The 26,966-nt window shown below is 59.1% G+C and overlaps 2 protein-coding genes across 17 annotated transcripts in view; one reads left to right on the top strand and one right to left on the bottom strand.

Annotated features, from left to right (window-relative positions):
• Positions 1-16,616, top strand: part of APBA2 (amyloid beta precursor protein binding family A member 2) — a 153,331-nt gene extending 136,715 nt beyond the window's left edge. For 7 of the 14 annotated variants that reach the window (XM_074317906.2, XM_019753225.3, XM_019753220.3 and 4 more), the window contains 7 exons: positions 1,208-1,294; positions 2,754-2,939; positions 6,034-6,213; positions 7,029-7,241; positions 9,058-9,177; positions 12,960-13,100; positions 15,423-16,616. In XM_074317906.2, coding sequence (XP_074174007.1) covers positions 1,208-1,294; positions 2,754-2,939; positions 6,034-6,213; positions 7,029-7,241; positions 9,058-9,177; positions 12,960-13,100; positions 15,423-15,494 — 999 coding nt within the window. In that variant the 3' untranslated portion in view covers positions 15,495-16,616. Of the gene's footprint in view, positions 1-1,207; positions 1,295-2,753; positions 2,940-6,033; positions 6,214-7,028; positions 7,266-9,057; positions 9,178-12,959; positions 13,101-15,422 lie in introns of all 14 variants that reach the window. The other 7 variants (XM_074317900.2, XM_074317907.2, XM_074317903.2 and 4 more) reach the window with 1 other exon arrangement.
• Positions 16,617-17,705: 1,089 nt separating this feature from the next.
• The window catches only part of ENTREP2 (endosomal transmembrane epsin interactor 2), a 260,590-nt gene continuing 251,329 nt past the window's right edge, over positions 17,706-26,966 (bottom strand). For all 3 annotated transcript variants that reach the window (XM_074317911.2, XM_074317912.2, XM_074317910.2), the window contains 4 exons: positions 25,735-25,810; positions 23,606-23,821; positions 21,989-22,063; positions 17,706-20,998 (listed from right to left, as the gene is read on the bottom strand). In XM_074317911.2, coding sequence (XP_074174012.2) covers positions 20,676-20,998; positions 21,989-22,063; positions 23,606-23,821; positions 25,735-25,810 — 690 coding nt within the window. In that variant the 3' untranslated portion in view covers positions 17,706-20,675. The remainder of the gene's footprint in view (positions 20,999-21,988; positions 22,064-23,605; positions 23,822-25,734; positions 25,811-26,966) is intronic.

The following is a 26,966-nucleotide window of genomic DNA, read 5'->3' on the forward strand; positions in this document are numbered from 1 at the left end:
AAACTAAAAAACACAGTCCACCTGCAACTTTTCTATTTTAGTTCTGTCCCGACCTACTTTTTAGCAAGAGGGTTTTGAGCGACAACCCTAGAATATAACCTTTAAAGGTGTCTGGATGTAGAATATAACCCAATTTTTAAAAACGGGCAAGTAATTCTTCCACAATCCTGCAGACTATTTTCAGCTGGAATATTTTGGACTCTGTTCTCTTTGTAATCAGTTAAAAGCAGTTGTCACCACCATGGGCCGAAAGCCCCAAAGACCTTTCCCTTGAAAATTCAGCAAAAATTCAGATTTATCATTGGGGCCTCCCTGTGACTCAGAATTCTTGAGGAATTGTCAACAGGGTCATTTTTGATTTCAGATTTTCTAGCGAGGAATTAAATCAGTTTCTGCTCTTTGGAAATGGAAGATACAGCACCATGAGCTCCCGAGTGGCCACGAAGAATTATTTACCTCAGTGGGGAAACCAGAAGAAGTCGTGTTTCATTGCCACTGTGCAGTAGTAATAAGTATTCCCTCAGATGGAAGACCCAACGCAAGGCTGTCCTGGTTTGGGGCAGACCCTGAGTAGTTCACTTAGAACATTCCAGAACATTCCATGCACACATGACCGTAGGATGAGCATACTCTAGGTGACAAAGCAGCGGCATTTGTGTGATGGGTTCTCCTATGTCACTGTGAGGGCAGTACTCAGTCCAACCCAGGTCTTGCTTCCCTCACGGTTTTTGGAAGATGGGGACTAAGCCTGGGGAGGGGTTGACTTTAAATCAGAAGAAAATGCTGACATTTGAATCCAACTTCTTTGAAAATTTCTTCCCCATTTCCTGGGCGTGCTTAGAACCCCGAATCTAGGAAATACAGCCCAGGGACACAGGCCCTGTTCCGTCGCCGAATTTGATGAGGGTTGGCAGGCAGGTAGGTCCGACCACTCTTTGGAGGCTGTGACACAAACCCCCAGGCACGGCGCTCCCTCCCTCCGCGCTCAGTCTCCCGGAAACCACTCCCGCCCTCCTTCTCTGCAAACTGCCTTCAGAACTCACTTAGCTGCAGATTGCACTGGGAGGCACACATTAGGTTTCCGATGGCTGCTCCGGGCCGGAGTCACATGTTCCCCTGGGGGCGTTCTGGGCTGCTAGTAATATTGTCAGGCCTTTGTTCACGTTCGTTAGTTTGACTTGTAATGGTGTCCACTGCCCTTCCTTAGAACTCCGAGGGGGATGCCCAGATCCTGACCGAAGTGGACCTCTTCATCTCCACCCAGAGGATCAAGGTCCTAAATGCGGACACACAGGTGAGCCCTTGAAGACAGTTGTGTCAACTCATGTGGACGAACTCCTGACTTTCCACTGCAGGGACCAGGGCACAAGGTAGTGGCAGAGGGCACCACGGGCGTCTCTTGGGCCAGGCAGGAGGGAGGAGAACCCGTGCCAGGGGGTTGGGTCAGGAGGTGCCGTGAGCTGTGGGCTGGCTGCCCGCTCAGGTGTTCAGGTGACCTGTCAGGTCGTGGGCAGCTGTCAGTGTTTTGCGACCTCGTTCTGACGCACCGTGTAGGCTGACCTGGAAGGGAGGGTGGTGGCAGGAACCTGGTTTGACTGGAAAGTGAAACATGTTGGCTGACGGGCCGGATGGAGGGAAACAGGACAGGACAGGACAGAGGCCGGCGGCCACGTGGGTGAGCCGCCTCCTTCTGTGAGGAGGATGGCTCTGCCCTTGACATGAGCTGGGAACAGGGGCAGACGCACATTTCTGACACCTGGGGATTGATCTGGGCGTTTCTGATGGTGGCCAGAAATCAGGAGCTGCTGAAGAGCTACCCCTTCCAGTGTCGCTTCCTGGAAGGTGGCTTTTGTGGTTATAAACCACCTCCACAGCCTTGGCCACATAACAGATCCGCTCCAGGAAGACAAATGTGGAGAACTATCCCCTACAAAATTGGGTTCTGTGAGGAAAGAAAGGGCTTGGGGGGTTGCAGAAACACCTGGTTTTCTTTTGTGGGAAGAGGACAAAGACATAAAAGGCCCACTGATTGGTTTCTCAGAGCCTTGGTGCACAGCTTTGTTAGGTAGGGTGATGGGCGGGAGTTTGCTGTCGGACCACAAAAGCCACCCAGAGTAATGGACTGGCCAGGGGACTGGGGAATTGAATGGCTGTGGAGAGCCATCGATGGGAGTCAGGCCAGCTGCCTCAGTGTCCCCTGCCCCGGGCAGGGCGGCTGGGGCTCCCTGGAAGAACTCATCCATGGCCGACACTGGCCCTGAGGCCTTCCTCCACTGCGCAGCCTGGACCAGGCACATGCCTTGCAGGGAGGGGACCCTTCTCCAGAGCCACCGGGAGGGATGGTTTCCCATAGGGCAGGCTTCCAATCTTCCTCCCAGTGCTGAGGCCCCACCCGGCACCGTGCCTCCCACCTGTCATTTTGGAAGCTGTGGGGCTGCAGGAAGGCAGACTCACCTTGACCGTGAATCGCCACCCTAAAGCCCTCTGTTAACTGGTGCAGCGGTTCCCAACCTCGGGCGATTTTGTCCCTTGGGACGTTTGGCAAGGGCTGCACAGCTTGGGAAGGTGGTGGGTGCTGCTGGCTTCTGGGGGGTGGAGGCCAGGGGAGCCGGTGAGCGCCCTGCAATGCACAGGGCGGCCCTTCACCATAAAGGACGATGTGGCCCCAGACGCCAGTGGCGTCGAGGCTGAGAAACCCTAAGGGCGCGTCCCCCTCACGTCCCCTCATGTGGCCCTCTGGTCCCGCCCGACAGGAAACCATGATGGACCACGCCCTGCGCACCATTTCCTACATCGCGGACATCGGCAACATTGTGGTGCTGATGGCCCGGCGGCGCATGCCCCGCTCGGCCTCGCAGGATTGCATCGAGACCACGCCCGGGGCGCAGGAGGGCAGGAAGCAGTACAAGATGACCTGCCACGTGTTCGAGTCCGAGGACGTACGTGCGTGCCGACCCCTGGGGCTCCGGGAAGCCACATATCGGGGGGCGGGGGGGGGGGGGCAATCCTGGACGTTGCCAGGGGACCCCGTCATTTCCTAACGCTGAGCTGGCAGAGTGAAAGGCGATTTACTGCACTTCCTGCGTTTTTCAGGAGCCCTTCTAAGCTGAACCATAGTTAAATATACTAGGGGAGCTGCCGATGGGGAGAACCCTTTATCTGAGCTTTGTTCTGCGACAAAGTCGTCCTGGACTCGCTTCTGTTGGCGGGATGCCCTTGTCACAGGCCAGGTTGTGCAGAGGGAGGCAAGCGGCACCGGAGGTCTAGCTCTGCTTTCGCTCACGGCCACTTTTCAAGTCCTAACAAGTTAAAAAAAAATTCTGACGTTTAAAATACGATAGGCTCACTAAGGGACTGTAAGCCCTTGGGCTCCTTCCTTAAATGGGATGAGAGCATCTTTCTGAGTCTGGAAGAGGCAGACAGGCCACGCGGAGAAGGGAGTGGGGGGCGGGGGAGGCTGGGCCCGGGGCACTCGGCTGCCCCCTGCGGGCAGGTCCTACTCAGGACGGGGCTGCGCCCTCCTCGTGGCCGTTCCCACAGAATTTTTAAAATTCTCTGTCCTCCGCGAACACATTCTACTTCACATACAAACTTGAAGGTGTCTCAGGGACCTGGCGCAGTGGAAGCGTCCCAGCAGTTTCATGTCGGAAAGGGTGGGTGGAGGCAGTAGCCCGCCTTCTTGCTCAGAAGTTGAAGTCAACTCTCCTAGAAGAGCTCTGAAGCAATGGCACACTTGTCAGAGAAGGAATTGAAATACAGGCCCACTGCTGTGCACACACACTCCTTCCACCCTTATACAGAAGCCCCTGGACGCCTGCATGCACATTTTTGTGCAACTCAGGGCTTGAGGGTATCTTAGAGAACCGGTAGGAAGGGGCTCCCAGGTGCCAGCCGTGCAGGTGGCTCTGGGCAGAGGGTCAAAGTCAGGGGGTGCAGCTGTGGCCCCAGAGTTGTCAGTTCTGCAGGAGATAAGGCTGAGAGCACGTGTTGGGGGCTCCAAATGGTCCCTGGAGGAGTGAAGGAAGGAACCCCCTGGGGGGAGGGCTGTGAGGGGCCCCTTAGCAGCTGCCCAGCATGTAGGACCCGGATGGTGGCTCCATCTGGTGGCCTGCAGGCTGAGGAAGGGGTCCGAGGTCTGGTGAGAGCACCTGGAGAAAATGGAAGGCGACATGAGGGACACCAGTGGTATGCTCTGAGTCTCAGTGTCCACTCCAGGCTGAGGTCTGATAAGCTGCACAAGTGAAAGTGCCCGAGCAAAGAAGTCCTGGGGGTTACTTTTTTTGCCCACCTGCCGGAGGCCACCTCTGAGGGCCAGCCTGGCAATGCCAGCCCCTCACTGAGGCCCAGGGCACACTCCCCGCTGCCTGGACTGGGGTCCTGGCCTCATACCAGTGACCACCCCCAGTGCAGGGAGTGGGATGCAAAAGGCATAGTGGGAGGAGAAATGGGAGCCTGCAGCATGTGGGGAGATGCTAAGGGCTGCTGGATTATGCCCCAATGAGCCCTTGCGTGGCTGGCCTCTGTCCCCAGCAGCAACCAGTGGGTGGGGTGAGGGTCCCAGTAGAACCCCTGGTGAAGTCCGGGGGCAGTGGGCAGCCCTACCTGCCTAGGGGTGAAGGGTGGGGGGCTGTTAGACCACCCTTCCCAGCCAGGGGACCTCTGTCAGAGGCCTGGGATAGCTGCAGGCCCTGAGACCCCAGAAGGATGGGGCAGGTCCTGGCCTCCCGTCCCCCTCTTCCTTCCCTCTGCGGGGCCTTTCCCAAGACCCAATTCCCAGCTTCCACCGGGCCCTTGGCGGTGCTCGCAGATGTGTCCTGGCTGGCGGCACCACCTGGCGGTCCCTGGGCGCCACCTGGTGGTCCCTGGGTACTGTGCCTCTAGCCGCACTTCCAAAATGCTGGTCTTGGGAGCAGGTAAGGCTTGTTCCCTGAGCGACTGCTGGCGGGTCCTTCCCGTAAAGTGTTTAGGGCCCAGTTTGGGAGGGCAGTTCAATCTCGATCTCGAATCAGTACCTATTTAGGGAAAGCTTCCATACTCTGCCTCTGTTATCCGGCCCAGTCTGCTTTTTTTTTTTTAAAGTCATATTCATTTGCAGCCCTTAAATCATGCAATACGTAGAGCCAGAAAGGGACTTAGGCATTTAGTCCAGATCCCTGGCTTTTCATCTGTGTTGGGGTCCTATTGACCCGAGGTTTGCTGGGGGCATCCATGCAGAGGCCCCCTTGATGGCTGTTGGGGAGGTAGGTGGCAGCAGGGGCAGCCCAGGGCTGGGGCTCCCGCAGCCCGGGGCTGGGTGGGAGGAGGCCCTGCCACAGGCTGAGAAGCCACCGAGAGTCCCACTGCTCTCCCAGGCTGCACAGCTGCGCCTGCGCCTGTCATGTCCCAGGGGCTCGGGTCTTTAGCTCTTGCTTCCCATCATCCTCTGTGCACCGGCCAGCGGTGGGCAAAGCCTGTGTCAGCCATTTAATAACGAATGTCTGTGACAGCCGTTCCACTGAAGTAGGAAGAAGTGATTTGCTTATGGGGCCTATGCTGGTGTCCCCAGCTCTTGTGCTTCTCATTGGCCTCAGCCTGGCACAGCCACCCCTCCCCACAGGAGTGGCCGGACACACACCTGCGTCCGCAGAGGAATGAATATTGGGTAGACAACTAGCAGTGTCTGTGACGCTCCCCAGAGACCGCACCTCGGGTCCACTTCTGGAATAAGATGGGTGGAAAGAAAAATACAGTACAGCTACCATTAAAAGCAACACAGATAGGATGTTTAGCAAAGACTTCATAGCTTTCCCGGACTTTCCTTGACACTGTGCTTCGTCCTGGAATGTCTGGGATTTAAAGCAGTCAGGACAGGCCCTGAGGGGTACACAGCAGCAGAAGGGTGCGCCCCAGGGGGTGTTGGGAAGACGGCTTTCCCCAGCTGAGTCCACAGCTGCTGTGCCGAGGCCCTTGCAGGCCTGTGTGAGCACTGGGCAGGCAGCCGGCCTGTCCGGGCCTGGCCTGCTCTGAGGCTGCCCCCTCCCCCCCGTCCCACAGGCCCAGCTGATCGCCCAGTCCATCGGCCAGGCTTTCAGTGTGGCCTACCAGCAGTTCCTGCGAGCCAACGGCATCAACCCCGAAGACCTGAGCCAGAAGGAATACAGCGACGTCATTAACACCCAGGAGATGTACAACGACGACCTCATCCACTTCTCCAACTCGGAGAATTGCAAGGAGGTGAGCCGGGCTCCTGGGGGCCTCTGCTCTCCACGCTGAGCTGCCCCGCGCTTCCCCAGCTCAGCTCACGGGCATCGGACCGGGGAGCGAGCCTCGGGCCCCTGGCACAAACCACTGGCGCTCCCTCCGCGGGCGGAAGCGCTGCCTAAATGTGCATCTCTCTCCTGCCCTGGGAACCAAGCACTTGTGTGTGAAATGAGCTGGTTTGTAACAAAGCAGCCGATGACAGTCAGTCTTCATGACCTTGAAAATGTGCCTTCTAAGGCTGCTATTGTCATTAGTGGGCACTCAGCACCCGAGAGATGTGTCTGAAAAGCATATGGGAGGCACTGTTAGAGGAGGGAACCTGGGTGCTCTGGCCAGGGGTTTCGAAGCTGCCAGCAGTGGAGGCCTTTGGAAAGTCCTCTAAGACAGAGGAGCACGTACCCTGGGGATGGCCTGTAGCCTGGCTGCCTGTTGCATGGGTCTATTTGTGAATGAATGAATGAATGAATGAATGAATGAATGAATGACCCTACTGCCTGTTGATTGAGTGAATGATCCTGGCTTCCTCCTGAATGAGTGACAGGCAGCTTTCTGAGAGTGACCCTTAAGGCGGAGAGAAAATAAAAGGACTTTTCTAGACAAGAGCACGGGCGGGTGTCAGGGTTTGAGTCCTGGGGTCTGAGAACATTCCTCTGGGTTTGGGGGGCAGAGGGGAGCAGGAGCCAGGACACTGGAGCCATGCTTGGGGCGGGGTGTGTCCCCCAGCACCCAGGGCTGCTGAGTGGGCCCGGAGGGCTGGGCTGGCGCCTCCACCTGCCCTTTCCTTGCAGCTGCAGCTGGAGAAACACAAGGGGGAGATTTTGGGCGTGGTGCTGGTGGAGTCGGGCTGGGGCTCCATCCTGCCCACGGTGATCCTGGCGAATATGATGAACGGAGGCCCTGCCGCCCGCTCCGGGAAGCTGAGCATCGGGGACCAGATCATGTCCATCAATGGCACCAGCCTGGTGGGGCTGCCCCTCGCCACCTGCCAGGGCATCATCAAGGTGGGGCCCAGGCCCTGCCCACTGGTAACTAGCTGAAGTCATTGAAGGCCTGGGCTGGCCCAGGCTGGGCGGGATGCACTGTCCCCACGCTAGGGCTGAGGACCCGTGGATGGAGGGCGGCCAGCTTGTCCCGGGGTGCCCAGGACTCCCCATGGAGGATCCACTTCCTGGGCGAACTGGGAGGGTGGGTCCCTCTTCACGGATCTGGGAGGGAGGTCGTAGGCAAGGGAGGCCACTCTGCCATCTGACCGTGAGCTTGCAGCTCTGCACCCCCTGGTGGGAGTCAGGCTAAGGGGACACACAGATGGCACTGGGGGCCTTCACCCCTGGCCATTGCAGGTTTGTAAGAGCCCAGGGCGGAGAGCTCAGGCCGCCCTTTGCCCTGGTCGGGGTCTCCAGCCCATGGCTCCTCCTCCTGGGGGCGGTCCTGTGGCCCTGTCTGTGGTCTGTCCCCAGCCCTCTGTGCTGTTGTGCTGAGGAGGCATCTCCCTCGCCCCTTATCATCTGAGAGATGAAGGGCTCTCCAGAAGGTCCCGTGAACTGGCTGTGGAGCTGGCCCAGCACAGTGTGTGCCTGGGGGGGACAGACAGACAGACAGACAGACAAATGTGGGCGATGCCTCAGTCGGTGGCTCCAAAAGCTTGGTCCGCCTGAAGCCTCTGTCGTGCGGGAGACCCTGCTCGCTGCACCATTTGTCGTGCGGGGAGGCCTGCGGGGTCTCAGCTCCCGCTCCCCACATAAGAACACAGGACATGGTGAGGCCAAAAAGGAACACCCACGGAGCCATAGATAGGGGAGTCATACCACTATATTCTTGCTGGTGGCTGGGTTGGAGACACAGGAAGCAGGAGCCACACTGTTCACCAACCCTCACTGCTCTGGTTGCTAGCCCAGCCACCATCTTCTTGCTAGCCCCCATTATCTGCTAGCGTAGCCACAGCAGTTATATTAGTGGCCAGTGGCTCACTGGTTACAGCTGATGGCCAACTAGCCACAGCTGATGGCCATCCAATCACAGTTGATGGCCATTTACTACCTGATCCAGCACCTGTCTATGTGAGGCCAAGAGCCTGGAAAGTACTTTCTGGGGCTCTGTCCCCACAGCCTCTCTCCAAGGGCTGTAGTTCCAGAGCTTGGTCACCCGACTCTGATGGGCCTTTGTGTGTGTGTTGGGGGGAGGTCCCCGGGTCTGCAGGCAGCTCCGAGCCTCACCCAGGGCTGGCCAAGGGAGTGACCGAAGTTGCAGCCGTGGTGAGGCATGGGTCCCCCCCCCCGCCGCCCCCTGCCATGGCCTGGGGCACCTGCTGACAGTCCCGTCCTCCCTGGGGCCCGAGGTCGCCCTCGGCTCCGCTGGCCCTGTTTTGGCGTGGACGCCAGAGCCCCTGCTTTCAGATGTTCACGAGCCACTTACTCCCTGTCCCCACCTCGTTCTTGGCGCGAGCTCATCAGCGGGGTCCGGGTGGTTTTGAGCAGCGCCCCCACAGTCCTTCCAAACAGGAAGTGTTCCTCCTGCGGTCACGGTGAGGCCCCACCGGGAACCGCCCACGGCGACCCTGGTGCCAGCTGCTGGTTGTGCCGTGTCACAGAGCCTGGCCTCTGGCTCTGGGGCAGCTGCTTTGGCCCAGGTCAGAGGGCACAGCAGGGCACACATTGCCACCCGGGATACCCAGTAACCACACATACAGGTCAGGGTGGGTGACACCTTTACCGCTCAGAGGGACACTGAGGCCGAGAGGGATGGTCACAGGCTCATTCCCGCCGTGCCCCGGCCCTCCGCGGCTGTGCTCACCTGTGAATTCCATCGTGTGTGCTGCAGGGTCTGAAGAACCAGACGCAGGTGAAGCTCAACATCGTCAGCTGCCCACCGGTCACCACGGTCCTCATCAAGCGGCCAGACCTCAAGTACCAGCTGGGCTTCAGCGTGCAGAATGGCATCGTGAGTCCACGCTCTGCCCTGGGTGCCACCACAGTAGGGCCTGTATGCAGGGCGCTGGTGGGGGGGGCGGCGGGGGGAGCTCGCCATCCCCTGCCCTGGGACCGGCTCCTGTCTGAGGGCCAGGCCCACGCTTAGTACCCTGCAGTTGCAGCCTTGGCAGGAAGAGTACTTGCTCCCGGGACTGGCACAGGAAGGAAGGGAGGGCCAGCATGTGGCCGTGGAAAGGGTCCCTGAAGACCTGGCCTGTGGCCCCTTGTCCCTCTGCAGACACCTGCTCTGGGGCCTTTCCTTCCCAGCCACTGCAGCGTGCACACACAGTGTTCAGCCAACAGATATCTGCTCATTTGTTCACGTGTTCACGCACTGATTCCCTCGCCCATTCAGAGCCGGTGTGAGGTTCCTGCCTGGTGTCAGATGCTGTGCCAGGCACTGAGGAGGCAGGAGGGCTTCCAGGAGGAGGTGGTGCTGGGCCTGAGTGAGTGTTGGTCTGCCCCCAAATCTGTGCCTGCTCTTCAGGCCAGAGTTCTTCAGTCTAGAGTTCCCGCGTTCTCTTTGACCTGGATCTGGCCAGTGTGAGTGCTGTTTCCTTGGTTATGGGAGAACCTTCTAGAAAGGCAATTGTAAATGAGACAAAAGTTTCCTCATTGCTATCTGGTGCAGCAGTGTGGGTACACAGGGCTGGGAGAGGCACAGGGCTTGGGCTCAAGACCCCTTTCTGTCCCTTCGTGTTAGGGAATGTCTGCTGCTATAACGAATACCCCCCAAATCCCAACATGTCTACAGCATGCTTATGGCAGAAGTACCTAGAACCTGGCTAGGGGGTCATGTTGCCATGACCACGGGCATACAGACCATCTGCTTTTCCTGTTGGTTGTGTTTCCTCATTACAAGTGCTCTTAGGCCCCTGGGCCACATGTCTGTCAGTTCTAGGAACCAGGAGATGAAGCCACCCCGCAGACAAGCTCTTCTCACAAAGCACCGCATGGAGCCGGTGTCTGCGAGGCTGGTCTGCTTAGGGAATGGCATTATCTATCACCATTTCCCAGGGAGGTGAAGTCACTTGCCCCAAGGCTGCCAGCTGGAAGTGGCAGGGCCAGGATTGGGCCTGAGGCTGGCCACTGTGGAGAGCTTGGCCACCGCCTGTCATCAGATGCTTCCGGGTGTACATAGGCACAGGTGTGGCTGCATTTGTGAGCAGTGCAGAGGCTGATATGTTTGTATCTAGGACCCAGGGCAACAGAACTGCACGAGGCCCCAATGGCTGGCCAGCCGTCTCCTCTCACTGAGACCACAGGGACCGCCGTGCCTCCCCCCCCACGACAGTGTGCCAAGCAGCCAACTTCCCGAGTCCCCTGCCAAAGTTTGCCAACATCTGAGTTAGTCTTGCACAAGTGCTTTTTCCATTTTCAGCTTCATTACACCCAAAGTACAATGCATTAGTGCACACAGGCCCTGTGTGACCCAGTTAACTTCCTAAATGGTTCCCCCCTCTCTCTTCCCGCAATACCAGCCAAGAAATGAAGCCTCCAGCTGGGAGGCACGCAGAGAAGTCAGAACACCCGCAGCTGGGTCCCAGGGGCGTGCGAGCAACCCTCTCAGCACTTCCTGCTCCCCTGTGACCCCTGGGGAGCGAGCTGCCCCCCAATTCCAGCTGGGATCCCTGGCCAGGCTCAGGGGCAAAGCCACTGTCTCCCTCTCTGCCTCCCTCTCCCCTTGGCCCCTTCTTTCCTGGGATCGCCAGGACTAGGGAGGAAGCTGCTCCCAGAGATTTCCTCCTCAGTAATGTTCCAGCTTCCGGCAGGAGCCAGCTGGATCCCACCTAATGGTCGGCCAAGCAGGGTCAGCCTGAAGCACCCTCTTCAGGGTCTTCAAAGAGTCAGTTACATTGGGCACAAACTGCCAATAAATCATTGGATGGGGAAAAAAGATATGTTACTTCTAAGGCTTGTGTGGGGTACCTGGGTGTCAGGTAAGCAGGGCCTTCACTTGACAGAACAGGTGCCCCCCGTTTCTGGAGAATGGGTGGCCAGGGGTCAGGCCGCCAGCCCCCTGGCTGAGACTGGTCTGGCCCAAGTACCTGCCTTCAGGGCAATGACCAGCTGTGCTGCAGGAGCCCCAGTGGCCAGGCATCAGAGGCCTCGGGCTGTGACACCTGTGTCTCCTTCCAGAAAGGGACCCTGAGGGCTGGGAGGGGCCGTGAGGGCTGCAGGCCCATGCTGGGCCCCACACATAGGCTGTCAGCCCAGAAAGGCCTGTGGTGTTTGTGACGAGGTGAGACTCAAAACAAATGTCAGAGGGCACTCCAGTGGTGCCAGAGCCAGCCTGTGGTCGGTGGCCTTTTAAGGATGTCTCAGCCGTGAAAAGACGCCATGCCAAGTGCTGAGGGGCAGGCCCTGGATGGCCTGTCTGTCGGGGAGCGTCGGCCCCCCGCAGCTGGGCAATGAGACCCAGTGAGATGAGCAGGCCCTGCTGGGGGGAGGGGGGTAAGACGTGCAGACGCAGGTGGGCGTCCCCGAGGGGAGGGCGCAGGGGTCACCACAGGACACGGAGGAGAGCCTGCCATGGAATGAAAAGAACATCAGAGAAGGGCCTGGCCGTCCTGCCTGCACTTCCCGCTGCCCATACCTGTGTCTCCTGCGGGCAGGCCGACCCTTGACCTCTGAGGGTGACCCTTCCTGACTCAGGTTGGGGTCCCCTGCCTTTTCAAGTATGAGGACCCTTAAAAAGTCATCAATACCTCAGTGAGACGGTAGCTGTATGGGTAGTTTTTGGATTGACGAAACCCTAAAGGCCACTGTGAATTCAGAGAGGCTTGTGGATGGCGTGGGGTGGGCCCTGGGGAGACAGGGTCCCGCCAGCCTGGACGTCTCCTGTCCTGCTCTGGGCTTGACCTTCCTCATCGTCAAGCAGAATGGCTGGTGACACAAGGCTCCAGGGCTGCTGATACAAAGCCAGGGAAGGGGCTCCTGGGGTCTCATCAGTGCTCCCGGCCTGGGGGGAGCAGCTGGCAGGCAGCAAGCCTCAGCCCGGGGACACTGCTGCTTGACCAGCCTGCCTCTGCCCTTGCCTGTGGAGGGGTTAGTAACTCCGCCATGGTGGGGAGAGGGCTGGCATCCGTTCTCCCTCCCCGCCCCTCAGCTCCAGGATTTTGACACCCCTCTTACCACGTGTTCATTCCTATGCCTTTCATGGGGTCCCCCAGGGCCCAGCAGAGCCCCCGGGCGCCGTCGGGTGCCGGCCAGCTCGCCCTCTGGGCCTGCCGTCCTCCCTCCACTTTTCTGGTGCCGTGACCTTTCCTGTCCTTCACAAGCCAGTGGATTTGCCCACGAGGGCCTTCCTGGTCATTTCCCAAGCTCCTCCCATGGGTCAGCTCCTAAATCATCACCCCCTCGTGAAGTGGGGACAGTGACAGTCTTTGCTTGAAGAATCTTCCAGAATGTGACAGTCTTTGCTTGAAGAATCTTCCAGAATGTGCTTTGCTTGTGCCCTCTGGCCGTTCTCACTCCCCACTAAGCACCGGAACAGAGCTGTGGTGGTGGGGGGGGGGGGGGCGACAGTCTCCCACACGCTGAGCTGTTTTTATTTGTAACGTCTCCACATTATAAACCCTGTTGCCCGGGAATTAGACGATTGCATGTGGGAGCGTCTGTCACAGGGGATCCTCCCTCTGCAGGATTAGCTCCTCCCCTGCAGGATTAGCCCCTCCCCCTGCAGGATTAGCCCCTCCCCTCCCACCTTGGGGGTGTGGCCGGGGCTTGTACTGACCCGACCTGTCTGCTTAGATCTGCAGCCTCATGCGAGGGGGCATCGCAGAGCGAGGGGGCGTCCGCGTGGGACATCGCATCATTGAGATCAATGGGCAGAGCGTGGTGGCCACGGCCCACGAGAAGATAGTGCAGGCTCTGTCCAACTCGGTCGGAGAGGTGAGACTAAGCGGCCCCACCCCCGTCATTTTCCTGAGGCCGAGCTGGAGTCTCGGCCATTGGGCCCATCGTCTCCAGGGCCGGTGTCTAACCCCCGGGGGGTGTGAGGTGCCCGGAAAGCCACTGGCCCTGCAGAGGAAACCCTCCCTTCTCGGGAGAGCCTGCCCCGCTGCGCCCTCACGCACGTCTCTGCTGGTTGGCGTGCTCGCCCCTTGACCTCTGAGCCGCCCCGTCCAGGGGGCCTGCGTCCCAGCTGAGCTAGCTGGCCCCTGGCAAGGGCGAGTAGAGTGGCAGGCGGCGTGTGGCTGTCCCCTTCCAGCAGCAGAGAGGGCAAAGGAAGCAGATAAGCCTTCTAACACTGTTTCTAGAACTGTATCCCGCGTGAGCCCTGCCCTCTGCAGGACTCACTCGTGGGGGCGCGGGCTCTGCCAATACAGGTGTGGGGTCACCTCTGCTGGCCGTCTGCCCACCCGCAGCAGGCCCACGGCTGCTCTGTCCTGTCCTGCCTCCTTTTATGGTTCTTTCTGGCATCAGCTCAGTACCAGTGTGAGGATGGACAAGGGTATGGGGGGGGGGCCTCGGGTGTAACTCGGGGTGAGGAGGGTGGTGGAGTGCCTGGGAGGAGGGGTGTGTGTGTGTGTGTGTGTGTGTGTGTGTGTGTAGGGGGTGGGCTAAGTGAACGGGGTGAGGACCTCCCTGGGAGAAGCAGAGTGACAGACAGTACAGAAAGGGCAGGATGACACATAGCTGAAGAGGGGACAGCTGTGAAGGGCATGGGTGCTGGGCTGTGGAGTTTCCTGAGGGCTGTGGGCACCTCGAATGGGGCAGGGCAGGCTCTAGTTGTGGGGAACAGGGCGTGGGCCCCATCTTTGCAGCCTATGGGGGTGGGGCAGGCTCTGGCTGGGCCCTGGGTGCTGGGTGGGTGGTGTTGCCTGGGGCCATGCAAGTCGTTGGCATATTCAGTACACTGGGGACGTGGCCTAGATGGGTGGTGGCAGACGGCTGGCTCTCAGGCGAAAAGGGGGCCAGACAGGCACCATCAGCCTCCTTTTACAAATTGGCTTCAAAGAAAGGAAAACCCGATTTTCCTAAGTAGATGCTTTCAAATGGCTGCCCACTGGGACTCAGCCTCACACCCACGAAGAAATCGATCAGTGGAGGAGTCGCCTGGGAGCCGGGAGAAGTATTTCCCACTCTTCAGGCCTGAGACGGATTGATGATGTTCAGAGAGGCGCGAAAGCAGAATGGGGGTGTGAGTCCTTCCGGCCCCCACACCTCACACTTGACCTCACACTTACTAGCTGGGGCTGACTGCATTGTCCATCCTCCCTGAGCACATCAGGAAAATTCATCACTGACAAACAAGGCTGCGAGAGTGGGGGAGCCTTGGGGTGGGTTTCAGATTGAGGAATTACAGAGAATGTGACTCTTCTGATGGAAAACACGCTGGGTGACGGAGGAGCTAAAAGCTAAGCTGATCAAAGAGATGCCAGTGGGGGGCAGGGGGTGCGGGAAGCCTGTGTGACAATACAGCTGCCAAACTGGCCTGGGGGGGTTGTCCAGATGGGGAAGGGTGGAGTGACACCCCTGGCCGTATCTTGCTGGGTACCAGGAAGGGGCAGCCAGCAGTGCCCATGCCATCAAGAGGGCAGGAGCAGAGCGCACCTTCTCTTGGCTTCCAAGGGCCGAGTATGCTCGTCTCAGTGCCCTCGCAGGATTTTGGGTCTTCCTGTGCCTTGCTCGTGTACCCAGCCCCCTTGGAGCCGGGGAGTGAGGCCGGGACCCAAAGGCTCATTGGCCAGCTGACCCCCAAAGGTTGGGGGGCTGGCGGCCCCGGGGCCCTCTGTGAGCGAGTTCCCAGCTGCCAGAACGCTGGCTTTCACTGGCCTCATGGGAAGGGCTGTGTGCCCTTTGTCCTCATGACCCCACGCCCACACCTTGTAGTTTCTGAGGGGCTGAGTGGGCCCACTAGTCACCACCGCTAAAAGGCCGATTTTTCAGCCCTGCGCCTGGTGTCAGCTTGAGCTGAAGGGGACGTAGCACTTGACCTTCTGTAAGACCATTTGCAGACATGGACAGGGGCAGGGGGTAGTCTGCAGCGTCAGGAGACGCTTTCTTTCTACGCCTCCATCCTCGGTGCTGCCCACAGAGGGTCCCTGTTGCTTCACTCTGCAAGCTGGTGCTTTACACGGACACCCTCGGGGATCGACTGCCACATGCAGATGGCTCAGGGTTGTTTTCCGTCGGTGGCTTGCAGGGGAGGGGAGAGGCAGGGAGGCGGGGAGGCAGGGCGAGCAGTCAGCCCCTCTCTCTCATTGACAGATCCACATGAAGACCATGCCCGCCGCCATGTTCAGGCTCCTCACGGGCCAGGAGACCCCGCTGTACATCTAGGCCGCCCAGCCTGCCTGGGCCCAGCGGAGCTGGAGGCCGGACCCAAGACCTGACCCGACCCCACAGCTCACCCAAGGACACTGGCTCCCTAGAGGGGGGCCCTCACCACCCACTTGTTTTTGGACAAAAAGGGGGTATGTCTTTGTTGAAGGAGAGTCACAGGAACCTGTCTTTATAGAAGAGTCAAGTATTTGCCGCGTCCTGAACCGTCTTCTCATTGCGACTATTTCTTTGTACCTGTGTGGTGTGGAGTCTCCGCCCTGGAGCCCAGACAGCGAGCGTGGTACTTGGACGTGGCTGTGAAGGGAGTCAGTCCGCGAGGATGGCGGGTGCCGGGGGCAGCTGTGATGGGAGTCTGGGGTGCTGTGGGGGACACCCTGCCGGACCCCAACGGGCTGATTGTGCTGCTGCTTCCTCTGTGGGAGCCCGGGCAGCCCAGCTCTCAGGACGTCGCTATAACTGAAGTTGGGGAACCTGTGATTGTATCGGATGAGAAAGGAGCCGCTCCTGAGTTAAATAAAGGATGGTGGCCTCCGCATGGAACTCCACATTTATTTAGACAAGACCACTGTTCTTTTATTTCGACAAGCCGTTCTTCAGACTTGAGGGTTTTCGGATGACCCCTGCCCTCACTTTGTCTGGTCTCTGTGGATCTGCCTGGGCACCATCCTCCAGATGGGGCAGCTCGCTCCTCCGAGGGGCAAGGACAACTGCCCAGGCGCCGGCCATCTAGTCACAATCCCCGTCTACACACGCACTCCCCCCACAACACACAGGGCCCACCAGAGAACGCGACCTCTGCCATTCCCGGGGAGACCGGCGGTGAGTGGGGGCTCCTGGGCAGGCCAGGTGCCATCACCACGAGCAGTGTTAGTGTGTGCAAATCAAGTACAACGTAGCCTAGTTCAGTCCCTTAGAGATCAGTGTGACCTGATGTCATTTTGTCCGCAGTCTCTTTTTTTGGCCCCGGCCTTGAAGAAAATACACTGTGACTTCAGAAGCCTTACCATGCAGTAACTAAAGCTAGGATTACTGTATCCAAGGAGTGACCTGTGTGTTGCATGCAGCCCACCTTAGGAAGACTCGCTAATACCACTAATAAACCTGACGTCATGACGCAAAGCTGTGCATGTGGCTGGTTTGTTCACAGAAGAGGGGGCCTGGCTTCTCTTGCTTCTGCATGTCACACCGCGGCTCTTCGAGGGGGCTGTGTGGTGACCATGGTGGTTGGTGAGCGTCCCTTCTGGGACTGGGGCCTCGGGCTCTCTCCGATGAGGTTAGGCCAGCCTGGCTTTGCAGTGGCTGGAGGGTCAGCAGTGGTGACACGTCACCAGGCCTGCCCTGAGTTCTCCAACCACCGTCCCAGCTGGAGACAGGCTGCTGGCTGAATAAGGGCGAAAGAGAGCCTTGGGCTCCTTCTGGTTTAAATTACCTTGAGGTGTGTGTGTGTGCGTGTGTCAGTCTCCTTACCTAGCACAGTCTCCTTACCTGTAGGGTCCTGTGCAGCCTGTCTCCAATAGTAGCAGAACGCAACAGCACAGCCATCACTCACCTGTTTCCTGTGGCCACTGTCCTGGTGTAACCTGCTGTGGGGAGGCAGGAGTGAATGTGGGCTTTGGTCAGAAGGCCTGGGGGGGGAGGGGGTGTTAGCCTTGGGACTTTGGACAAGTAGGACCCATGTCCGGCCCACCCTGGGAATCCAAACCCATGCTGTGAGCTAGTGACAAGGTACCTAAGGGCTAGCCAGGGATGGCCCACACCCTTGGGTGATGAGAAGGAATGTCACATGAGTAGAAGCTGGAGGGAAGGGGCCTCAGCTCAGGAGAGCCAAGGCGTATGTCCCAGGAGTCCCCAAGATGGGGCTGGTGAACAGGCTCCAGAGAGAAAATCTATGGCTAACAAATGACATGGGGCGGGGGGCAGGGGTCCCACCAAATGATATGCACTTAAAAAATCCTTATTAAAGAGAACTTTGAGCCAGGGGCCTGCATGCAACCCAGAAGCCTCAGATGGGCCGGCACTGGTGGGACCTGCCTGCATCCAGAGCCTGCCTCTCCCCCTCATTCCCCAGGACCTGACCTCCAGAAGGATGTTGGGGAGCACGGCGGGGTGGCCCTGGGTCCCTCACTGCGCCCAGTCTGAGCCAGCTCTCGGATCCTGGTCACCGGCAGTGCACACAAGCTCTCCACTGCTGTCTGTCCCAATTAGACCTCGGGGACACAGAGGCCAGAAATAGTTTTTATTAAAACACTGCTCATTATGAAAACACCTTGAGGTACATTAAATAAATACAACCTTCAAGTGGTACAAACAGGTCTCCTGTGGCTTGAAAACAATTTCCTATAAATTCCGCCGTAATAGCAGCATCTGTGAATCAGTACGGCTGAGGGGCAAAACAGAACACCCATCGGAAATAAGCTTTCTGTTACATGGTCTGTTACAGGCATTCGATGTGCATCATTGTCACCAGCTGCAGGAGACGTGCGTCACTTGAAGGATGAGTCCCCCCCACCTCCCCAGCCTGCCACAGAGTTGGGGTCCAGAGCTCGCCCACCTCAGCATGCTCCTGGTCTCCAGGCTGGGGTCAAATGGCAGCGTCCACACAACTCTGGCCCCATGTTAGGGTCATGGGGAGAGGGCAGGGAGAGCACCAGGACCCCGGCCTGTGCAGGTGGGGGTCCCTGCAGGTGGGGGTCCTGTGGCGACCTGCCCGGGGAGAACAGAGCCAAGCTCGGGAGAAGGGGTCCCATTTCAGATACTTAAGGAGCAGCCTCAGAGGCTCCTGGTGGGGCGGGTGGTGAGGGTGCACCTGTGAGGGGGAGGAACCCGCCGTGCCCGTGGCCCTGCTCCCATGTGGTCTTGGGCTCCGGGTGCTTGCTGCTGGGGCTCCTGCTTCCTGGATGCCACTGAGCACAGCAGGGTTGAGGGTACCAGAGCTGGCGATTGGGGTCCCTGGCCCATTCCCAGTGGCTCTAACCACCACCCCTCTCTTCCCAGGACCTTTCCCAGAAGGCTGCGGCCTGCTAGTGCCCCTGTGGGCCACCCCGGGGCCCTAAGCAGGTGGGCAGAAGGTTCTAGCCCAGCTGTATAAAATTGGGTACAGTTTCCTCATCCGCAAGACAGAGTTGCCATGAGAGCAAATACAAAACTGAGCTTGAGAGGGTGTGGGCAGGGCACAGAACTTGAGAAGGTCTGGGACCGTGGGTGGCAGCGGAGGGGAGAGGGGAGGGGGCTCAGATGGCAGGAAAGATACTGTCAAGCTGCAGAAAGGGGATGCAAAGGACACAGCACCACTCCGATTGCCAGTGGTCGTGCACCCCAGAGGTGGGGGTGGGGAGGGTAAGGGGCAGGCCTCACCAGCCAGATTTGACAGCTGCAGACAGCCCACTCGAGGGCCAGGTGGCCCAGTGACACTGCTGTGTGCCCCCTGCCCGAACACAGGCCCCTCCCCCAAGAAGATGAAACCCCTGTGGTTCCCAGCTTGGAGACAAACTGACCTGATCCAGCGCCACTGACTGACGCTTGCTGGCAGGTCTCTGGGGAGGCCCCCTGGAACGTCCTCAGCTACCTTCCTGAAAACGGGATTAGCTCTGGGGCTTCCACAGCCCTCACTTGAGAAAAGAGAACAGATCTCCCGTTTTAGAGTCTGAATAAAGTGCTCATACGTTCACCTCTGATGTGTCTCCAGGGACAGTCCTGGCTGTCATCAGAAGGCGTGATTGTTCTTTCTCCAGCTCTCACTGTGGGACAGTGACACGAGGGAGGCCAGCTGACCGTCACTGCCGGCTTCCTTCCCCCCACCTGGGCTCCTGGGGGCTCCAGAAGCGCTCGGGCACCTATGTTGGACACCCCCTCCGGCCACACACACCGGCTACAGTGGGGTCCGGACACCTGGGCCTGTCTGGGCCTCCCCGAGCTCTCCATGCCAGGCCGTGGGATCTTGGTTGAGACCTGTGAGCTCTGGGCTGCCCTGTCCGAGGCAAGGGCCACCAGCCAGAGTGACAGTCTGGGGACTACGGCTCAGGCACAGGCAACCCCATGGTGGCAGCAAGTTCCGGAGGACAGACTGCTCCATGGCCACTGATGGCAAGTGCGGCCACGCTGCCACCTCGCGGACGCCAGGCCTGCGTCCTGTGTGCCCCGCTCAGCAGGTGTTTCACGGAAAGAAATGCTTTACACCCCGTGTCCCCCGACGCAGATGTGGCTGCTGCCACCTGGCTGCTCTGGGTCATCAGAGACCCGCTTTCTCAGGAGCTGCATGTGTCCCAGGGACACAGGCCTCTTCCCTCAGACCTCCACCTGTCCAGGCCACTCCTGGGGGGCAGACACGGGCAAGACCCCCAAAGGGTTTGTCACAACTGCTTGTTGTTCTGGATTGAATAACAGCAACAAGTGTCCGCTCCCCACATGAACCAGTTCAAGTGACAGCAGAGCGAGCCAGACACAAAGAAAGGGGGACACTCACAGAGGGGGTGCTGAGGGGAAGCCGGGGACAAGCTGGTGGGGGTGCCGCAAAGCCCCTGCCACACCTGTCTGCTTCCTGGGCCACAGGGTCCTGTCTTGTGTCTACCTGGGGGGCCAAAAAATGTATACATGTGACTTGTATTCATCTTTTCTTGTCGGTATATATTGAGTATCACAATTGAGTGCAGTTTTTTCCTTTCTTAAAATGTGTACTTTTTTTTGGTACCCTCGGTATTAGGTGGGCCCGAAGCTGGGCCTGGGCTGCCATCGTACAATAATTATGAGTTTTCTTTAAACTCAGCATATGGTAAGAGCTTGATGCCTGAGTGACACACACCATGAGAGAAAATGGCCTCTTGACTGAATGTCACCTCTGCCCACTTAACACTAAACCAAATCGGGGGTGGGGAGAATCCTGGTTTTGATGGCCTTAATTTTGAAGCTACGTGGTGCCTTCAGTGACATGACAGTCACCTGTCACTATAGTCCCGTATCGCTGGTTAGTTCAAGGTGCTACATGCCTGACAAAACCACAGAGTTCACGACGGACACGAGAGACCTTTTCTGTATTACTGGACCAGGTAGAAGTGTCACCCCAAGAAACCCGCTGACTGGATCCCCGTCAGAGCGGGCCCAGGAGCGCCGGCCTGTTCCCCACCCCCCGCCGAGGCCTTTCCCCGCAGCGGGAGGCTCTGCACCAGCCCGTCCGTGTCCATGTCACACCTGGTCCCGAGCGCCGGCGCTGACGATGGCCTCCTCCGCCTGGCGCTCCTGGGACGTGACCGCCGAGTGGATGGCACCCGCCACGTGCCGTGCCTCCGGAGCGAGGGCACCGTGCGAGTGTTCCAAAAACTTAGCCGCCAAAACCCTGGTGTCCGCATACGCCTTGCTGTCCACCACAGGGCGTGGCCGCTCTTTGGGGACCGTCTGTGCAGCCTCCGGCTCTAACCGTTGGCTGACTTTCCAGGTATCTGGGTCCCTGGGCGGTGAGAACTGGTGCGCACGAGCAGAGGCAGACGTGACAGAGAGAGACCGGGAAACTACAAATCAAGGGAAAGGATCAAATTTGAAAACAACCTGAAGCAAAACCAAACAGGAGGCAGATGTCAAAGACATTCTTTAGAAAGACACGTAAGTGTGCTTGGCACAGGCTTTCTGCTGGGGCTCGTGTCCTGGGCTGATGCCCCGGGCGTGGCCGCTTTCTGTGTCCCCTCATCCTGGGGTGGCCTGGCCCCTCTTAGCTCCGAGTGAGGATGGCTGAAGGACCACAGACGGGAGGGCAAAATGCAAGGAGACCCAGGAGAGAAGGGCCGTGCAGGGCAGGCCCCCTTCCCTTCCCTGTCTGTTAGAATCTTCCAGCTCACAGATGGGCTGGCCCTTCTCAGCCTGCCCTTGTGGGTCTGACGGCATCTAGACATGAGTCTGTCTGGAGACCAGAGCTGAGGGTGGCAGAGGGACAATGGGAGCCCCTGCCACCATGGCAGGAGCAGACGGCAGCCAGCATGATGGGCAGCAGAGCTCAGAGTGCCCAGGGCCCTGCCCCCTGGCCCATGGGTACCCTGGATGGCCCAGAGAACAAACACCAGTCTGAGGGTGAAACGGAGAAAGCCAGCTTCAGGAAGCCAGCAGTGACTGACTCAGCAAAAACCAGGTAACGCCCGACCTGCCCCGTCTACGTGTTGTCACACAAAGTCACATGCTCTGAGTGGTCTGGGGTGTTGCCAGCAGGCCCGGCAATTGAGCAGGAGAAACTAAAAACCTCACATGTGGGGTCAGTTGCCCCTCAAAACAGCATCTCACAAATACAGTGAAACACGCTGCCACACAGTGTGAGCGAGCTGTGGCCTCGACTATATTCCACCCAACAAGAAGGGGAGGAAGACCATCTTCCAAAGCCTGGAATGGCGAGTCCACGTGCTGGGTGACACGGTAGGAGCTGGATTTAGACCCCAGGCAGCCGGGACCACTAGTCACACCCCATCCCTGTTTCACAGCAGGTGTCCACGTGTTTTAGAAAAGAAGTGTCTTACCTGTCCCCAGAGCAGCCTGAGACAGTCCTGCTTCAAGGTCCTGGCTACAGGAGGGGGCGTGTGGAGAAGCGTGACCTTAACCACAAAGAGAATTCAGTTACCACGTGAAAGGAAGAACGGAATTCCTGAGCACACCACAGTAACGCTCCCCAGCTAAGAAACATATCTGAGACGCCAGACAAGCGGAGGAGATGTCCTGAGCGTAGCACAACTGTGCACCCAAAGAAGCGGCAACCTGCAGCTGGCACCCAGCACGCGCAGATGGCGGCGTCCCTGGGGCCTGGCTTGTCCCCAGCCCACCCCCGCACAGCACGGCAGGGCCACAGACAAACCTGGTGCCCTCGCTGGATACCCGTCCACATCTGGAGGTCTCTGGGGAACTCAGGGGGCACAGGCCTTCGCGAGCAGGACAGTAACTGTCCGTGAGGCAACAGTGTGGGGTGGCAGGGTGCAGACAGGCATTGACAGCTTGTAAGCAAACCACTGCTTCTCTCTACCCCTGAAATGCCGTGGTCAGCAGAGCATGATTTCACTGACAACCATCAGGGGCCCAGCGTGGCCCCTCCCAGTGCCGGGAGCTTCCCCAACCCTCAAGGTGTGGACGTGGACCCATGTTCGCTCCAACAGGGCGGAGGGCATGTCTGAGCCTGGAACATGGCCATGGAGGGGCGTCTTCGGGAGATTCAGACGGAGCCTCCTTGAATGTGGGGTTGCGGGGTGCAGAGACATGGGTGCTGGCCGAGGAGCCTGCAGGCGCTTCCTTGCAGCAGCGGGGCACCACCAGGCAACGACTCCGTGTGCTGCCAGTTCCTTCCAGGGACACGACCCGCCTGGGGCCCTGGCGGAAGCTCGTCTATTTGGGGTCCAGCTGGTCAGGACCCCTGAGGTAAGGCTGGTCTAGGTGCCCACGGGGTCTCCGCAGGGTTGCTTCGCTTCCACTTGTGATGGCACTGCAGCCCGAAGGCCCATCGTGGGTCACGGGCACAAGCACTGCCGTCCTCCCTCCAAAAACAGCAACCCAGGAAGGGTGGGTTCTCCAACTTCAGGGTGCACATGCCCCCGGGGCGCTGGTGCAAACTCCTGGGCCTCGGTGCAAAGGCCTCTGGTCCTGCAGCCCAGGGAGGACGGCCACTCTGAGTCACAGGGGGGGTTCCGACGCAAGTCCCGGCCACACACTGAGCACTGCCAGCGGCTCATGAGGCGCTGTTCAAACCCACTGTGTGTGCCGGGGGCGGGGGGGGGAAGGTGGGGGGCCGCTCCAGCAGGAGGACACGCTGCCTACCCGGCTTGTAGGTGGCATTTCGCCCAGGCTAATGCTGAGGGGAGCCACCAAGGCTGACGGCTAGGCAGAGCCTGACCGTAGGCCCTTTCTGGGCTCTCGTCACCCCAAACCTCCCCTCCCCACTCCCGGGCCAGAGCAGCAAGTCTGGTGGGGGCCCAGCTGGGGCCTCAAGCTGTCCACTCCCTTTAGGGCCTAGGATATCAGACCACACTCTCAATGGGCCCCCTGGGCAGGGATCCTGTGGCCTGGCTTCCATTCCTGTGGGTCACTGAGACCGAAGTCTCCAGAACAGAGTGACACATGCAGGGGACACAAACAGGCCGGGCCAGCCATACCTGCTGCCCTGGAACACGAGGTGGGGTCGCTGGTGGAGCGAGCCACACGCCCCTGACCCGGCCGTGCCCGCGTGCTCCGGCTGTGGCCCCTGGGGGATGTGAGGCTGGGGCGCGAGGCTGGCGGCTGGGCACCTGTGGGGCCATCAGGGGGCAGGGGGTTTGGGCCTGGCGTGGTGTCACCCTCGCACGCTGGGAGGCTCTCGCTGTCAGCTGGCACTGCAAGGAAAGGGACATGGCATCAGGGCTGGCACCAGGTGGCCACAGGGCCACCCCAGTACAGGCACAGCGCCTGCCCACATGGCCGTCGGAGCAGAGGGTGAAAGGTGGCCTCCTGGAGCTCTCCCAGGGGCGCGGGCCACCCACCCTTCAAACCCCAAACCTAGACAAACCCTGTAACCTTAGGGGCGTGGGAACACTGAGCAGGTCAACAAGGGCGCCGTGGGGTAGAAAGGCTGGCGCCCCAGACAGTCTCCCGAGAAGCGTTCTGAGAGCAGTGGGGTGGGGGGGTAGGGGGCTGCGCACTGAACAAAAGACTACAAATCAGAAACCAGACACAGCCCCAGCCGGGGCCATCTTTCCCAAGGTCTGAAGTACCGGACGGTGGGGGTCACAGGACGCTTGACCAGAGGGACCAAGCACAGAAAGGTGAGGCTCTGGGGGACGGTCCTGGTGGCCTGAGAACCGGCCATGCCAGCCCTACACCTAGAGTGCAGACGCCACCCAGGAGACACCAGCCTCACCCAGCAGCACCTGGAAATGTGCCCGAAGCACAGATTCTGAGCCCCACCCAGACCCACTGAATCAGAAACTGAGGGTGGCCCGGCCATCGGGACTTGACCAAGCCACCCCCCCCCCCAGGGTCTCTGATGCCCCGAGTGTGTGAACGCTGCTCTCTACCTGTGCCAGGCAGCCGGCTCTCGCCCCCTACTCTCCAAAGGTGGTGCCCGGGGAGGCAGATGGATCCAATGTGTTCTAACAAGACCCCCCAGGGGACCTGCAGGCACATTAAGGACCCCAGAGCTGCCTCCCATGAGGCTCATCACTCAACCCGCCCCCTGCTGGGGTACATGTGGCAGGTGAGTGGACCCCCTGGGGACACTGTTACAATCACAGCTGCCCAAAGTCTCCCAGGGGAGGCGGGCTTTGGGGTCTGCTCCTTCCATCCTTTCCTGGATCCTGACCAGGAACCCCTGGGAGGCCTCCCTGTTTGTAGACGCTCAAGGTGCACCCACAGCTGTGAGCCTGCTCGGTGCCAAGAGCTTTCTAGGGGACCCCCACTTAGTCCTCATGGCCACCCAAGCCACCCCCAGTCCACAGCCGTGGGGTCCCTGGGGCCTGGAGCTGGCTGGAGGCAGCCCCCTTCTCCCCAGCCATGTCTGCCCGGGTCCCCTCCGTACACGTGTCGGGACAATCGGCCGTCCTTCGAAGAAACAGAGAAGCAGACCCCACATACACATCCCACACACACAAAATATTCTTCAGGACGGTCAGTCCTTTTCTTTTCTAAAATGCCCTGAGAACAGGAGAACAACACAGATGAGACTAAATGTGCAGCCTCGGCGGGGAGAACGACCTTGTCAGCCTGACAGAAACCACAAAGGAAAAGCCTGGTAAATTGGACAACAGCAACCACCACCACAACAGTGGACGTCAAAGGCATCATTAACGGGAAGAACACACACACGGGGAGACACACACCTGCAAGAAATACTCCAAGTGTCACTACACATCATGTCACATGTCCATTTCACAAAAGTTTTTTCTTATAAATCTACAAAAACAAAAACACACTGCAGGAGTAACACACGGACCAAAAACAGACTTACTACTGGACAACAAACATGGAAAATGGTGCTCAAACCTAATTGTGTGTGTGTGTGTGTGTGTGTGTGTGTGTGAAGTTCACCTAGGTATGTTAAAAAAACAAAATTCCACAGAGTAAAGTTTAAAGATCTTTCACCAGTGGGATGTAGAGAACTTACATGGTACTTAAGAGGAAAGGCTGCAGCCATTACAGGGTAAGAAGTGGAGGGAGGGGGAGGGGGAGGAGGGAAGGAAACAGGAGGAGGAGGAGGGACCTCCTTTGGAAACACAGGTTATTATTTTGGATGCTGAAGGGGTGAGATTACCTTGTGTGCTGAAGCCAGCAGAGCCGTCTGGGTCCCGGGAGCTGGTGTCGGTCACCTGCTGGTCTATACTTGTAAGCTACACAGGAAACAGAAGGCACTGAGTGGGCCATCGGGGGACTCGGTCACGTGCAGTCAGGAGGGATGTCACAGCAGCCTCCAGACGTCAGGGCTGAGTGACAGCTCACCTTGGAGGGGGACACGCCGAGGGCGACGTTCCTACATCCCCTCCGCTGTCCCCTACGCTGAGGGTGCAGTGAGGACACCATGGCAAAGGCCGCTCTCTGACCTGCCGTAGTCAGAGCGCCTCCCTGAGCCCACTTGCCTTCCAAGTCAGAGCATTGTTTGGGACCGACGAAGGCCACACAGGTCCTCCAGAGTGACCGTGGGGTAGGACAGCCCCTGCCCGCACTTGTACCCTCTCCTCTCCTCCATTCTCCTCCCTGCTTCTGTGCCAGGAAGAATAAGGCCGCGGGGGCTCACAGTCCCGAGAGCTGGAATGCTCCGGGCCGGCCCAGCTGGGACCCGGGGTGGGCATTTCACACGCAGGCTTGGCCTCCGTGGACTCCCACGTCCCCCAGAGCTGGCCTTTTGCAGATGGAATCAGGAGCTTGCTTCCACGGCCACCCTCCCTGCCTGCCTCAGGGCCAAGTTCACCCGGGGGTGCTGGGTTGCATGAGGCTGTGACTGTCGGACGTCGTCCAGGCAGGTGGAGTGGGCGGCCGTGCGGCCAGCATCCTGTCCCACAGTGACGGTACTTCTGTAGCTTGCTTCTCTCGTGGGCGCCCTCTGCCCACAGGCCTCAGGCAGAGGGGAAAGACCAGCCACCCCCCCCACCCCCGCCAGGCAGGGCACATCTGCTCTCCAGCCGGTCCGTTCCACACGTGGCGAGCTCATGGGTCCCTTGGCCACCTTGGGGCACGATGGCTCCACCCAGGCCACATACCTGCGTGTCATCAATACCGTCTACAGGAGCCCCTCTGTTGGCTCAAAACCCCCAATTTCTGAATCCTGCTGCTACTGCAGAATCACTTTGGGGACTCGCTTGCCAATGAGCTCTGGGAGAGGCCGGGGAAGGTGACGTGGGTCCCTGCAGCTTGGTCCCACGCCAGCTCAGGACACTACATTTCAGCCTCCCTCCTCGCCTCTCATCAGATCGCTAAGGGTCTGTCTTCCTCTCTCCTTTCACGCAGCCTGGCTGGGCTAGCTGGGCTGGGTTTCCTCAATGCTAAGGG

Source organism: Rhinolophus sinicus, chromosome 13 (genome assembly GCF_057876585.1).
Source record: "Rhinolophus sinicus isolate RSI-liver-muscle chromosome 13, RSI-T2T, whole genome shotgun sequence".
Lineage (NCBI taxonomy): Eukaryota > Metazoa > Chordata > Mammalia > Chiroptera > Rhinolophidae > Rhinolophus > Rhinolophus sinicus.